The sequence below is a fragment of the Zootermopsis nevadensis genome, unplaced genomic scaffold, assembly GCF_977971745.1.
Source record: "Zootermopsis nevadensis isolate Lab colony 2312 unplaced genomic scaffold, Znev_1.0 Znev_ptg000002l, whole genome shotgun sequence".
NCBI classification, from domain to species: Eukaryota; Metazoa; Arthropoda; class Insecta; order Blattodea; family Termopsidae; genus Zootermopsis; species Zootermopsis nevadensis.
In genome coordinates, this window is record NW_028259134.1 from 6,347,944 (window position 1) to 6,361,614 (window position 13,671).

Genomic DNA, 13,671 nt, shown 5'->3' on the forward strand with positions numbered 1-13,671 from the left:
GAGGAACTTCTGCTCCTGTCTTGATGTTTGATTCCAAAACAGTGGGATGAGATCAGTTCTCAAACACAGAGACTTTCTTTAAACAATCCAGTGCTGCAGTACAAGACACAGCAAGTAATAGTGCTTATAAACACTAGAGTAAAATTTCTGTGTTCAAGTTTTTGTGGGTGCTCATCTGTGCGAGAACAGTGTTAATATTCAGTGTTTTGCAGGCTTTGTCTCCCACTGCTATTTCTATTCTCCAGTGACTGATTGCTCAAGATATTATTTCTTGAAGTCTTACGTAATAAGTTTTCAATTATACAAAGTGTCCACATGAATTTTCCCCTATTGACTGATTAATTAGGGAGGGAGCAATGACTGATGGAGGTGGGTGGTTTGCAGCATTCTGTAGAGCAGTGGTCCCCAACTGTTTTGTGCCTACGGGCACATTTGGGAGTTTATGTGATCGTGGCGGGCACCAACCAATTAACAAAGCCAAATTTTCTTTTCTCTGGACAAATAAGATATGGACCCCAAATAATACACAAAACAACACGACATTTAATGATACAAGAAACCATGCAATCAAAAATACGTACTTTCAAAAGTACAATTATTATTACTCAAGTGGGAAGTTAGTGTGATGTTTGGCACTGTATTTCATCGGCCAGTTTTTCAAATTTGGGAGTGTAGGATGATGTTGCTGCTCACAAACAATCGTCAAGATGGGCATCAGTAAGTCGAGATCTGTGCTTTGATTTTATAATGTTTGTGGTTGAACGGCCTTCATAATTCAGTATAACCTCTTTCCGTATCAATGCGGGCACCCAAAGAAAGCCTTGGCGGGCGCCCGCGGACACCACGTTGGGACCACTGCTGTAGAGTAACTCAAAAACTTTTACTTAGTACACTTCCGCATGAGCTGCATTAGTAGCTCTCAGGATATCTAAGCGATATTTGATTTCAGCCCATGTGTTGTTAATTAAATAAAATTTTCTTAGTACAGACAGAAAGCATGTTGTTTGTTGGGATAGCAACAAGCAAGTGCCTTGAATTTGACAGTGAAGATGTAACTTCAGTGAATAGTTGCTTGGTTCAGTGGGGTGAGTAATCCTTTCCATTTGGCAGTTGTACATTGGACTAAGCTGGTTAAATTGTGTCATTGTGATGCCTCGGCCATGTACCACCCTATTTCTACCCGTTGATCACCAATTTATGTTGTGGCTAATTTTAGTAGCACTTTGCTGCCAACTTGTTCAGCCTATGCTCTGTGCTAGAGTGGGCTTTGCAAGGGAATAATTTAGAATGTTTAACTTATCTCCATCCAAGCTCCTATCTATCTAACCCTCTCTGGAATTTTGAGTTCGGCAGAGATTAGTCGTAAGTAGGGACCCATCTTACAGGACTGATACATGGCTTCACTGTGTACATATGTATATTACAAGATTCACTATAGAAAATTATGTGTAAACTGTGTTATTACTTGATCACTAACTTTACATCATCTCACATTTCTAATCTAATTATCTAATCCAAAATCATGATGAACTTGCTATCTGAGCATGGCTTGAGATTTAATTTACAGTGCTTATGGTTATACTGAGAATGAGGATGTGTCCATCCATTGTAACTTGTATCTTTCTGAGTGTTAGTGTCTGACTGTGTCTGCATCTGTGTCTCTGCCTTGATCTGCTGTCCCAGTTACCTGTGTTGTTAAATGCTAATTCTACAAGTCAGCATTTAACACAGTCATAACAATGTATTGCCTCTGTTTTGTTAGTGTTTGGCCCATTACATACCCTTTCACAACAGCCTGTGTTGCATTGTTAGAACACATATGTAGCTGCAGTTATGTCATGCTCAGTAACTGCTCTGTCTTTTGGACTTATTTTTCTGAAATTCTAACTTTCATAAATCTTGTGTCCATCTCTTAATTCTTGCTTCTTGGCAGCCATGGACAGGGAATGAGTTTGAAGTCAGTTCCTGGCAGTGGATTTAAGTAATCTGAATGATGATATAATCAACCAATGGGAGGCCCCATCAAAGTTTTCAGTCATGTTCTCACAGCTACAGCACAGCTTAATTGTGCTTCAGAACACACGTTTGTTTTCTCTCAGTGGGAATAGTTGTGTTCTTCAATAGCTCTGACAAATCTGTATAAATTTACATAGGAAAATTTTATCCTCATTTCATAATTAATTTAATAACAAACAGATGACATCAGAAAGGTTTTCGAAATTAATTCAATAGCCTGAACTAACGTGGCAAATCAGTGACTGCCAGTTTGTTAGCTTGCCAGCAACAGCAGCTTGCAGTGGACAGTCCAGACTTTTATTTATTTTCCCCACATTTATTCCCTGGGAAAGAGGGATCTCTTGCAACTGAATGACCCAGCCATCCAAGTGACACAGAGCATTGCCTTACCATTACTCACACAAACTTAAATCAAACCTGTGACTGCATGGGCAGCTTCAGAAAGTGATGGGGTAGGTGGAAAGAGGCACATGGGAGAGAAAAATGCATACATAATTTTTGTTGTAAATCGTGCAGAGAAACTATTGGGGACTGAGGTATAGATGGTAGGATAATTATGGTATTTTTTATGAGAATAAATTTTAGGATGTGAAATGTGTTGGATACAGTTCAGTGATTAGTTTTTGTGGTGAATGTTTTGAATACCCATTGCCATTTCAGTGGGCAGTTTGTTATAACTGGTGGTCATATTATCTGTTTCAGGCGGCATTGACAGCTTTACGTGCTTTGTCAGAGATGGGCCTTGACTCAGTTGCTCCATCAGGGAGTAGCATGAAAGATGGGCAGCAGGGATCCCAGGGAGACAGGCAAGTGATATTAAAATAGACTTAACTGTATCATGTCCTTGTGATTATCCCATCCTAGTAACTTTTGAAACAATCAGTGGATTCTCATGAGCAGCATGTTACCTCACATTTAAACTTTTTGATTTTCTACCATCATTGCAGTAATGTGAACTTTGAGGATGAAGTGACCCTCAATATGAGATGCTACATCTGTGTTTAATAAAAATGTGCATTAGATAATAGACATAGCTACAAATCTCATATGAAACTTTAATTCTGACATTTATAAACATGTTGATTTTTTGCAACTTTGAGGTTTTGTATTTGTAGTAACATGACTAAAGGTAATTGCCACTTTTGCATTTATGTGGTCAGATGGAGCTTCCTACCTTCTCCCTGTTTCTTTCTCTACTTTGTGTCCTCTCCTTGCCTGTTTTCAACTTCATCAACATTCCCATGTGGTTTTCTCCTGTCACCATGCCTACTGACCTGCCTCTGCATGATTCATCATATATGATTGGCTCCCTAATTTAACTTCCTATCTTAAATTTTGTGCTCACGTGTCTCAAATGCATTTTATTTCAGACTTGGTTCTCATTGTTTTTACCTGGCTACTCTCCTTTGGTTTTAGGAATACATGTTCCTCAAAATTCTTCTCTCTCATTGAGACAGCTTTACTTACCTCTGCCACTACACACCCATTCCTGAGCATTGCTACTTGTCTTGCATCATCTCTTTCTAGGCCACCCACTTTTGCATTCTCTGATGTTGCTTGCTGTGCATTTCATCTGATTCAACTCTCTCCTTCCCCAATAACTTTTCAAGTCTTGCAGACTCCCAGTGTCCTCTGTTGTAACTTCTCAGTTACAACTCCTTGTGGATTTCTTTTTCCACAGCTTTTCTGTACTACTGCTTATCTGTGTTTTGCAACTCCCCTTTCCCCCAATCTCATTGTTCTGTCCTTACTCCTTGCCCTCTGGGTTAACTGTAGTCCTTTTTCTCTCCTATACCCTCTGGGTGCCTGAGTTCTCTTACCCAATCCCTTCTTCGATTGTTTATCCCTATTTAACTCTACTGCTTTTCTGGTTAGTTTCCTCTTTGCTGACTCACGGCTCCTATACACTCTAGACATACTTGGGCATTGTAGATTCCTTTGATTCCTATCTTTGCAGGTTCTATAAAAACTGTTATGCTTAGCTCAGATTTTAGTATCTCAGTGTGGTTCTCATTTACTACCTTTGCTCTAGTTACTTCCACTGACTTGGCAGGTAAGACTATGTCTGTAGCAAGTACCTCATGCAAGTCAGTCACTTCCTAAGGTCAGAAACGCTTAAGTTCTGTTCCCCATGGGGACTTGACGGAATGCTAGCAGCTGAAATCCTAACCCCTTCTGGTTTGGGTGTCCCTTTTGCAGAATTCATCATGTGGCCTTGGAGATGGTTATCCTCTTCCTCATTATTCCAGGAACCCAAATCACCAGGCATTGCATTCAGGCATGTCTGCTCCTCCACTCATTAGCAGAAACATTCCCCCTCCTTACCCTAATATGTTGGTCTTTAAGTCATTACTAGCTCCCATTTCTTTTGGCAGATCCAATCTTCTGATTGTTGAGCATTCCATCAAAGTCAGTGCAGCAATGAACTTGGAGGTGTACCTGCACTTCTGAGCTGAAAGCTGATCTGGCTTCAGCCTCTAATATCTACTTCACTTCATTCCTTTTACCATGTAATTAAACTGGTTTATTCCCTTGCCTGCAAATTCTGGCTTCACTGTGCTGATGGAAGCTCCACTGTTTTTAAGAAATTGTTGTTCCATCGTGTTTTTTCTGTATCCTACAGATATATTTTACTGTTGTGGCTTAGGGTGGACTATACACCCCTATTTTCCTCTTCTCCATTTATGTGTTTGGATGGGGGACCTTCAAACTCTGCCATTCCAAACCCCCCATAACATTCGAATGACAGGTAGCATTCCACCACCATCCCCTGTTTAACATCAAGGAAGTGTAAACCCAAATAAAATATCCTGATTGCTGGTGTGAAGGAGCGGGCTACTATCCATTGGGAGAGGAGCACGTGGTTGACGAAAGGATGTTTGGGAATTTTTGGAGGAGGTGACGAGATTCTGGTGGCCATATTGGGTGGGAAAAGATTTGCAGTGATTATGTGGAAGCAAGTGGTGGCTGTGTGCCTATGAGGTTCAGAGAGGTGACTGTGGACCTGGCCGTTTGAGAACCTGATAGGCCCAGTGGTTTGGTGGGAAACAGGTGAAGCCAGGCATTGCTTAGCTTTTAGCCATCTTTGTGGTTGAAGTTGTGTGGGTGTTTGAATGTCTCCATTGCCTCCCTGATTATGCAAGGATGGTAGCTCCTGATGTTGGCAATGACTTCTGTTTTGTTGAAGTCAATGCCATGTCTGGTGGCTATGGAATGCTCATCTTCTGTTGGTCACTGGTTCTGCAGTCTGGTGTCTCATGTGTTCCGTAATCCAGGTGGAGATTGTACTATACAGAAACCAATTAAGAAAATGACCTCCATATTGAATTCTACCAAAGACAGGCAACTCCTGATTAAATAATCAGGTGTTTACAAATGTTTCCTTGGTCACATGAGGATTATCATAGGACCACACATGTATATATATTCCTTGTGTTCGTGTTGCCATCTCTGCTGAATAAAATTTTTGTGCACAGCTCCTGGTTTTGAAGCAGCCAATTGCAGAAGTTTTCATGTGCAAAGTAATCTTTTGGTTGCAGAGCCTGGACATTTTGCACGTGAAAAAGGTAGAAACCATTGTCATGCACAGTTCTCCAGACTGTCATCTGGCTGGCCCCAATTTGATTGGAAACTCTTTGGACACTAGTACTTGGATTGCGCTATTCCATTTCCAGTATGTCATCTTCCATGTCAGCATTACTTCATAGTGGTCTTGAGGGATTGTACTAGTTTCTGTGATAAACCGGTGCACATTACTGAAGGCTCGTCTATCTGGGACTGTATGATCAGAAAACTGCCATTGATATTCCTGGACTGCTGCTTTTTGCATTATTCTCCCAATAACCATACATGAAATGTATATCTGCATACTCTTCAGTAGAAAATGTAATCATTGTTATGTAGTTGCCTTTAACACTCAGCGACACAGTAAACAAACATGAACTACACTCATTGTACAGCTAATAATCACTGACTGCCTTCTGTGTCTTGCCTGTTTGCGTCATGTGCGCAGCCTAGTGAACTAATTTCTCAAACACAGCTATTGCATAGTGAGTGATAAACATTTTCTTGACAACCCATTGCAGATCAGACCTATGCTTATTTGAACTTTTGACTGAAAATTATCCCAAGAGAACACAGTTAAGCTAGGGACATCCTGTCTTGCGTATGTGCGCCCACGTGTGCATAGTATGTTCTACTCTGTCCTCTACAAGCTGTAGGGACATTCTAGTTGCTGCCCACCCGCTCCACTACCAGCCAGACGCTACCAAAATCTTCATTGCATGCATAAACTGCTTGTAACTTGAAGCCGTCCTGAGTGGCCGCAGTTGCAAAAGACAACTTCTGCTTTACGGGCACATTGGTTCACACTTGTTGCAATATTATGTGTATTTTTATGGTAAGTGTTGTTTTTGAGATGATGACTAGCATTGTGATTCGATCTTTTTGAATGTATGTATGTGAAATCCACAGTATGCTTTGCCAGGTTTATTGTAACTTTTTTGTTGTCTCACTTGGCCCCAAACTAAGTAGTATGTAAATTATTTTCATTTCAGTCCATTATTAACATTTAACTTTTGCACTGTCTGTGAATTCTTTATATATCACTGGCTAATAATGATGTTCAATGTTTTACAGCCTTCATCTCACACAGAAGGCTGGAAGCATCTCCCATGGTAAGTAAAACATGCGGCCATATTGTCTGTTGGAAAAAATAAAATAAAAATTGTTGATACAAAATTCCTTTTTCCCAGTACTGTAAATATAATTCTTGATGATAAACTGCACAATAAATTGTCCCTCTGCTTCTTTAGGAATATCCAGACTTTGAACAAACGGTTGCACTTGGCTATTATGTGTAAGAAAGGATGCATTTACTGACACACATACTGCATGTATTATTATGAAATTATATATGCTGTGTTGTTATGAATGCTCTTCGTAAATTACACTTCAGAACTCCACAGATTGCATATCCTCTTTTCTAATGATGTTAATTTTTTTTCTAAATTTATGTTTTTTTACCGTTTATTTGTACTGACACTAGGTTTGTTCTGTAGGCCAGAAACTGGTGAATTATTTACCCATGGATCAGAGTATGATGTGATACAGAATCGTAAAGTCTGATGTGTAAAGCATATCAACACACCACTAATGCACACTTTATACAGCCATTATGCCCCAATGTAAACTAAAGCAGGTCAGTTCCTTTGCTCATGCCCATAATTGTAACTCAGAACTCTTGCAATGTTTCAGTTGTTATATGACTTTAAATAGGAACAAAGAATATATTCAAGTAATCATTTGGATATAGGTCACTTTATGTGAAGAATGGCAGTGTGCAACAAATCAATTAAAAAAGGGGACTGGTTATTGAATATTTCTTGTGAATTAAATATTTGATTATGTAAGCATCAGGCTGTGTGATATATGCTTTGATACATTAAAATAATTTCTGGCTCATTGTTAAAAGATACCAAGCTTTTGGTATTTGTTGATTTGGGATTCCATTGCTTTGGGTTGGAAATAGTAGGAAATGTTTTTCTGTACTGAAAATTTGGTTTGAAATTTTTAAGGTTATTTATTTTGAAACAGTCCTAAGCAAGGGAATTAAAATAAGGAGTTTTGTATCATTGTTAATAAAATATGTTTTAAAGAGGAAAAGTGAAATTTTCTCCCCTTTTGCTAAGATAGGCTGGGGCACAAGGGGAGAAAAGTATTGTTGCTTGCAGCTGGAATTTAAACTGTAAACTTTGGCCGATTGTTAACGAGTGGATCGCTGTTGCGTTGCATGGATATGATTAAGACATTCTGCAGTGAAAACACATGGGCCTGTATTTGATTCTGTTGACTACTGTGTTGGAGTTTTTTTGTGAAATGTGTACTGGGACCAGATGTGAAGAATGTAATGGAAGTTGCAGTATGTGGTGAATTATGTTGTTGCTCACAACATGTTCTTGACATTAATGATTTGAATGGTTAACAATTGATCAATTTCATGAATGGTTGATTCCAGGCTGCAATTTTTGGAATTCAAGTTGAGAGATGATTGTCGATTGATTTCATTGTTTAATCTATGGGGCGTCTATAAGGAAATATATATGACTAAGACAGAATTAATAAGATTGCATTATTTGTAAATGAGAATCTTTCCCAGAATGATAAGTGTGTATGGCTTGGAACTGGGCTACTTCCCTTGCTTGGTTTCCAGTGTTGCCATATTAATGGCAGGTCATTTCAGTACCTTCTGTAGAGAATGTGAGATGTGACTGACACTAGATTATCGTGTGTAGGAAGTGCAAGAATTGTACCCAAGACTGTTCATTGTCTTCTGTGTCATACAGGAGGCATTGAAATTATCCTTATACTATGAACTAAAACACTGAGGCCAGGCAACCTCCCCCCAGTCTGTGCCACTTGTAGCTTCCAAATCTAATAATGTTTAAAAAAATCATTCATGCGTACATTTAGTGTTAAATAAATATGTAATATTCAGTATTAAAGCAGTAGTGTTAGTAGATGTGTATTGTAGTTGTGATGTTTTCCAATTCATTAATGTCAATATCAGTTCAATGCACTGATATCATAATAACAGTGAATCCAATTACCCTTGCACTTGGTTGCCATACCAGCTGGATCTTATTGATATTGAATGACTATTGATGTTAATAAGTTATGCTATAGCTGGTTTTAAGGAAACATAATAATCATAAACAGTATTTAGCATATAATATTTAGGTTGGTAAATTAAATACAATTGTCAAGGTAGAAAACCTGTATTTGTTAAAATCATATGAAAACCATCACGAACATCATTTATAAGGAAGATTCTGGGAAACATTTTCCACAGTTCGGTGACTGGTTGCAGGGTGTGGCAAACATGTAGTTTGCTAGTCTCTGTAAAATTATACTGTAGTAGTGCACTGATTCTTCCATGAATTCAAACCAAATTACAGGAGTGGCATGAAAATGCTGAATGTTTTAATTATTTATTGTTAATGCCACAACTTTGTGTCAGTTGTACCATGTTTTCCTTGTTTCATTTGCGTATTACAACGCTAATAAAGCACATACCATGAATTGGATATTTACTGTTCATATGGCACAGTGTCTGTTTTTGCAACCTGAGGAAGAACAGACTGGCCTCAGCAATTCTGATAGTTCTTTAAGTGCCTGATATAATCTTAATTACTTAATATAAGTTCACCTCCTCATACTAAGTGGTTAAGATTCTACCAGGTAAACGTAATGCAGTGGAATTATGAATATGGTGCATACTGATAAAAAATGGCAATTAAAATGTTTGAAATGGCTGTTTTTATAGGAACAACACAGAGTCAGTGCATCACCAAGTATGAGCATACACAATTATTCTGCTTAGCTTTTTTGTGTTTTCTGAAAGAAAAAAGAAAGTGGGAGAGAAGAAAGCTAATTGGAATTGCAATCATTTACAAACATGAGTTTCTCTGTGTCTATTAATATTTTAGCTTATTGGTTGTTGAGTGCACACACAGTGGAGGTCTGCACTGGGCTGGTCTGATGGTCATGTGGCCTAAATGAAGTGTAAAGGGCCCCTCACCCATTTCATGCCCCCCATACTAGCCTCAAGGATGCATGCAGTATTAACTCTGAATATATTTTGAAATTTACTACTGTTTCTGTCGTCAACATAAGCATATTTCAGACAGTAATAATTAGTTCAAATTCTGCTTATGATGATGCATCAGGCATAATAGATGCATGCGACAAAAAGTACTTTGTATTTTTCAGGATTTGTACATTTAAAATTACCTATGTATGTGTCAGAACTTTGTGATGAAACATAACTTTAATATTCCATGGCCAGTTTTCCTAAATTGTTACATTAGCACTCCCCTCCTCCCCCAACAAATTGTGTAAATGGTGGTCTTGTGGGTTGTTGTGCCATTTATTTTGTCACAGAGCTAAAATTCTTTGTGGCAGACCACCATCTGTTTTCTTATTACTGTGAAAAGCTCAAATCTTACTTTACAGAAGTTTGATCTGAGTTTGGCTAGGTCATGCCTGAACCTTAGGGCAAGGTCCAGTAGTGCAGGCCTCATTAACCCACGATGCCACACTTCCATGTGCCTGGAAGACTGTACACCCATTTCTTACTTTAAATACAAATTAACTGGCTTTGAAACATTTCCACAAATTTTTATACTTTGTTTAAAGCAAAAGTCCCTTTTGCATACATGTTGGTAGTACCATAAAAACACCTGTTTCTGACTTTGAAAGGGGTAATTGAAAAATGCTGTTAGAAGGTAACTAATTCGTAAGTGATTTTGATTGCCCATCACTTCTTGAGAAGGGAATGAATATATTCCTTCATTCTGGAATGTGGATGCCAGTGCAGTTAGTACAGGGTCACAGACAGTGTGGCACAAATTGTGGAATATTTTTTTTAATTTGGCTGAGATTAGGGTCTCTTAGTGTGTTGGGTTTGTTGTGCAACATGTATGAAGTTCGACTTCACCTACATCTGTTCGCATTTTGTTGTGATTAAAACCATACTCATATAATGTGATAGTATTCATAATACAGGAAGCATACAGACCTCTTAGCCACAGAGGACTGTTACAAACCACTGCTTCGTTGTTGAGATAACTGAATCACACTATGGACACTGAAATCTGGCCACAATGAAATGCTTTTCATGTGTGTGTGTGTGATGCAATTAATTAGGTTGCTTCTCCCTTTATATGTAGTTCTCATTGTTCCAGTAAGAGGTAGAATTATGAGCATGTATTTCTTTATTAATATAGTTGTTACATTACAAAGAACACAGTTTTTGTGGCATTGTTTTAGTAGTAGTTCTGAAAGTACATTTGAATGGCAAGTAGAACATTCACTGCCTGCTAAATACAAAGGCAGACTTACATTTCTCTCCTGATATGTCAGCTTGACATGACCAAAGTGAGGCTGTAGTTATGCAAATTAGGGACATGAAAATTACGTCTTGATGAAAGAAAACTAGCTCGTTTATGTTAAGTTTCTTCTCATATATAAGTAATTTTATTTGTGAGTTAGTAGTGCCTATTGTCATCCTTTGATATGACGTTACTTTCTGATTATAACTGTTGTTATGCCCAAACTTCAGGACTTTGTTGTATGCTGTACATTCAATCCAGGTGGTGTAATTAATATTATGGACTATGTTTTTTTTCATTTTTAGTCACAGTAAAATGTCATGTCATCAATGTGTGTATGCTTAAAATAATGTTATAAATGCAATGTGTTGCAATTGCTGCAGGGAAGTAAAATAGCTGTGATCAAAAGGGGAACAAGTTCAGTGACCACATTCAACCAGTCCTCTTCTGCTGTATGCACACAAAGTGATAACTGAATGACAATCATCTCATAGATGTGAGGCTTCTTTGGACAGAAGTGTGTCTTGCTTATGTGATGAACTCTGTTCCCCAAGATTGAAAGCTGTTTTAAAAGAAGGGAGGACAGATTGCACCGTTGCGCTATGTTTATTCCAATACTGTAGTTTGAACGTGCATATAATGCCTCACTAGATACTGAAATCAATAAACAAACCTTGCAGACTAAGGGAGTTTTGTTTTATTTTAATCCTCAGTGGATTTTTCAGATTTATTTTAATATCTGAACTTCCTGTGTGACAGATATGTGAAAAGGTTTTCTCAAAACTCTTTCTACTTACATCACAATACTCCAGATATTGCTTTCAACAAACAATTCTATGATGACCTAAAAAAATGGAGTGTGAACAAATAAATAATGTCAAGTTTTCATTACAGCCATCTTGTGGATGAAACGTAGCTACATTTCAACCGAGTGGTAAAAACACGGGAAATTTGACTTTGTACAAGAAAAACAGTCTTTAAGACAACACAGCATATTGTTGGATGCTCTACAGTACATACACACACATCTTACCCTGTTATACACGAAATAAACTTCATAGCTGAAACAGTATCTGTAAATAACCTACCACTGAAGAGCTGTGTTTTGTACCTTCCAAGTCTAAACATTTACATTCAGTTTAGTTTTGTGGTGCTATCAGTTGCCTGCAATACTCCACCTGTAGAAAACACATATTTTAGTAATAATTCCGCCCATCAGACACTTTCGGTACAGAAAAACGAAGGCCACGAGCATACAATTCTATAATAGTGTCCACATTTTAAACTGTAGGCTGCGGACTGAACACTTGTCTTTTTTATCCATTTATATTCTTCTCATTTAAATTAGTATACCAAAGCTAGTGAGGCTAATAAAAATGTGTTTAAATGAAACCTGTAGCAAAATTCGTATAGGTAAATATTTATCTGATTCATTTTCCATCAAGAATGATATGAAATAATTATTACATGGACAATAATTATAGATTCTAAAGGCAGACAAAAGTGATGAAGTATCTGACTGAGAAGGTGGCGGTGGTACCCTTCAGAACAGAAAATCTGAAAACTCATCCAGTCAGTTTTTCTAAGATGTTTCATAATGAATTATAAATTATGTTTAATTAACAGATTGATCCTAGTTCACCAATTGTTGGCTGCCATTTATAATCCCATATACAAATGTAAGAACTCATATAAGTTGAAGGGGGGCACTTTCCAGAATATTCAGTTGTTTGCTCCATTTTGATGTTATTAATTTTTACTTAACTGTGTTGTTTGGATGGTGAACCAGGTTAACCTTCCAAACATCTACCCAAACTTCAGATATCCATCTGACCAAACTTCTTTAGTTAAAGACAAGACTTTCAAAAATTAGGTAATGATGCTCTATTAGGTTAAAATATGTACCTTGGTACCAAAGTTTATAAGTCGATAAAGTCCTAGTTGACAAATCCTCCACTGTGCATGGTTGTATGCTAATGGTGTTGAAGGCAGGTCACTGGACAGCTGCTTCTTACCATGACGGTCACTAGCGTCAAACATTTTTGAAGTCAATAATTCATAATAGTTGCTTACATCAGATAACAAGTAGCCCTGTGACTGGATTTGTTGCTTTTCCTTATTCCAGCCTCTATCTCTCTCTCCATACCTTGTACAGCGGTTGAAGGATACAGACCCATACACTAATAAGCAGACAGTTCCACAGTTCATAATAACAGAAGTATTATAAATAATGAACTGCGTTAATAAACAAAATGCAGATAGGACTGGTGAAAGGGACATAGCTATAGGTATGGTGCCTAGTTTGGTCTGTGGTCACACTTCTGCTAGTGATCTTGTGGTTGTTCTCAGGCACACCCCCAAAGTTGCCACAGTTTTTGGAAAGTGCAGAATGCCTCATGAACATGCAATTGCATATTATTATGAAGAAATCTGTCTTCTGGGTTGTTGCGCTGTGTAGTCTGGTCGATGTTAACCAATGTTTCAGAGGTCATACTGCCTCCGTCATCAGAGTATGAAGATTTCTGTCTTCTGGGTTGTTGCGCTGTGTAGTCTGGTCGATGTTTACCAACGTTTCAGAGGTCATACTGCCTCCATCATCAGGGCGATGAGTATGAAAATTTCTGTCTTCTGGGTTGTTGTGCTGTGTAGTCTGGTCCATGTTAACCAACGTTTCGGAGGTCATACTGCCTCCGTCATCAGGGCGATGAAGATTTATGTCTTCTGGGTTGTTGCGCTGTGTAGTCTGGTCGATGTTGACCAACGT

At 38.1% G+C, this 13,671-nt stretch overlaps 1 protein-coding gene across 7 annotated transcripts in view; it reads left to right on the top strand.

Annotated features, from left to right (window-relative positions):
* The window catches only part of stau (double-stranded RNA-binding protein Staufen), an 81,648-nt gene extending 70,056 nt beyond the window's left edge, over nt 1-11,592 (top strand). For all 7 annotated transcript variants that reach the window (XM_022065518.2, XM_022065519.2, XM_022065522.2 and 4 more), the window contains 2 exons: nt 2,719-2,822; nt 6,655-11,592. In XM_022065518.2, coding sequence (XP_021921210.1) covers nt 2,719-2,822; nt 6,655-6,700 — 150 coding nt within the window. In that variant the 3' untranslated portion in view covers nt 6,701-11,592. The remainder of the gene's footprint in view (nt 1-2,718; nt 2,823-6,654) is intronic.
* The last annotated feature ends 2,079 nt before the right edge of the window (nt 11,593-13,671 follow it).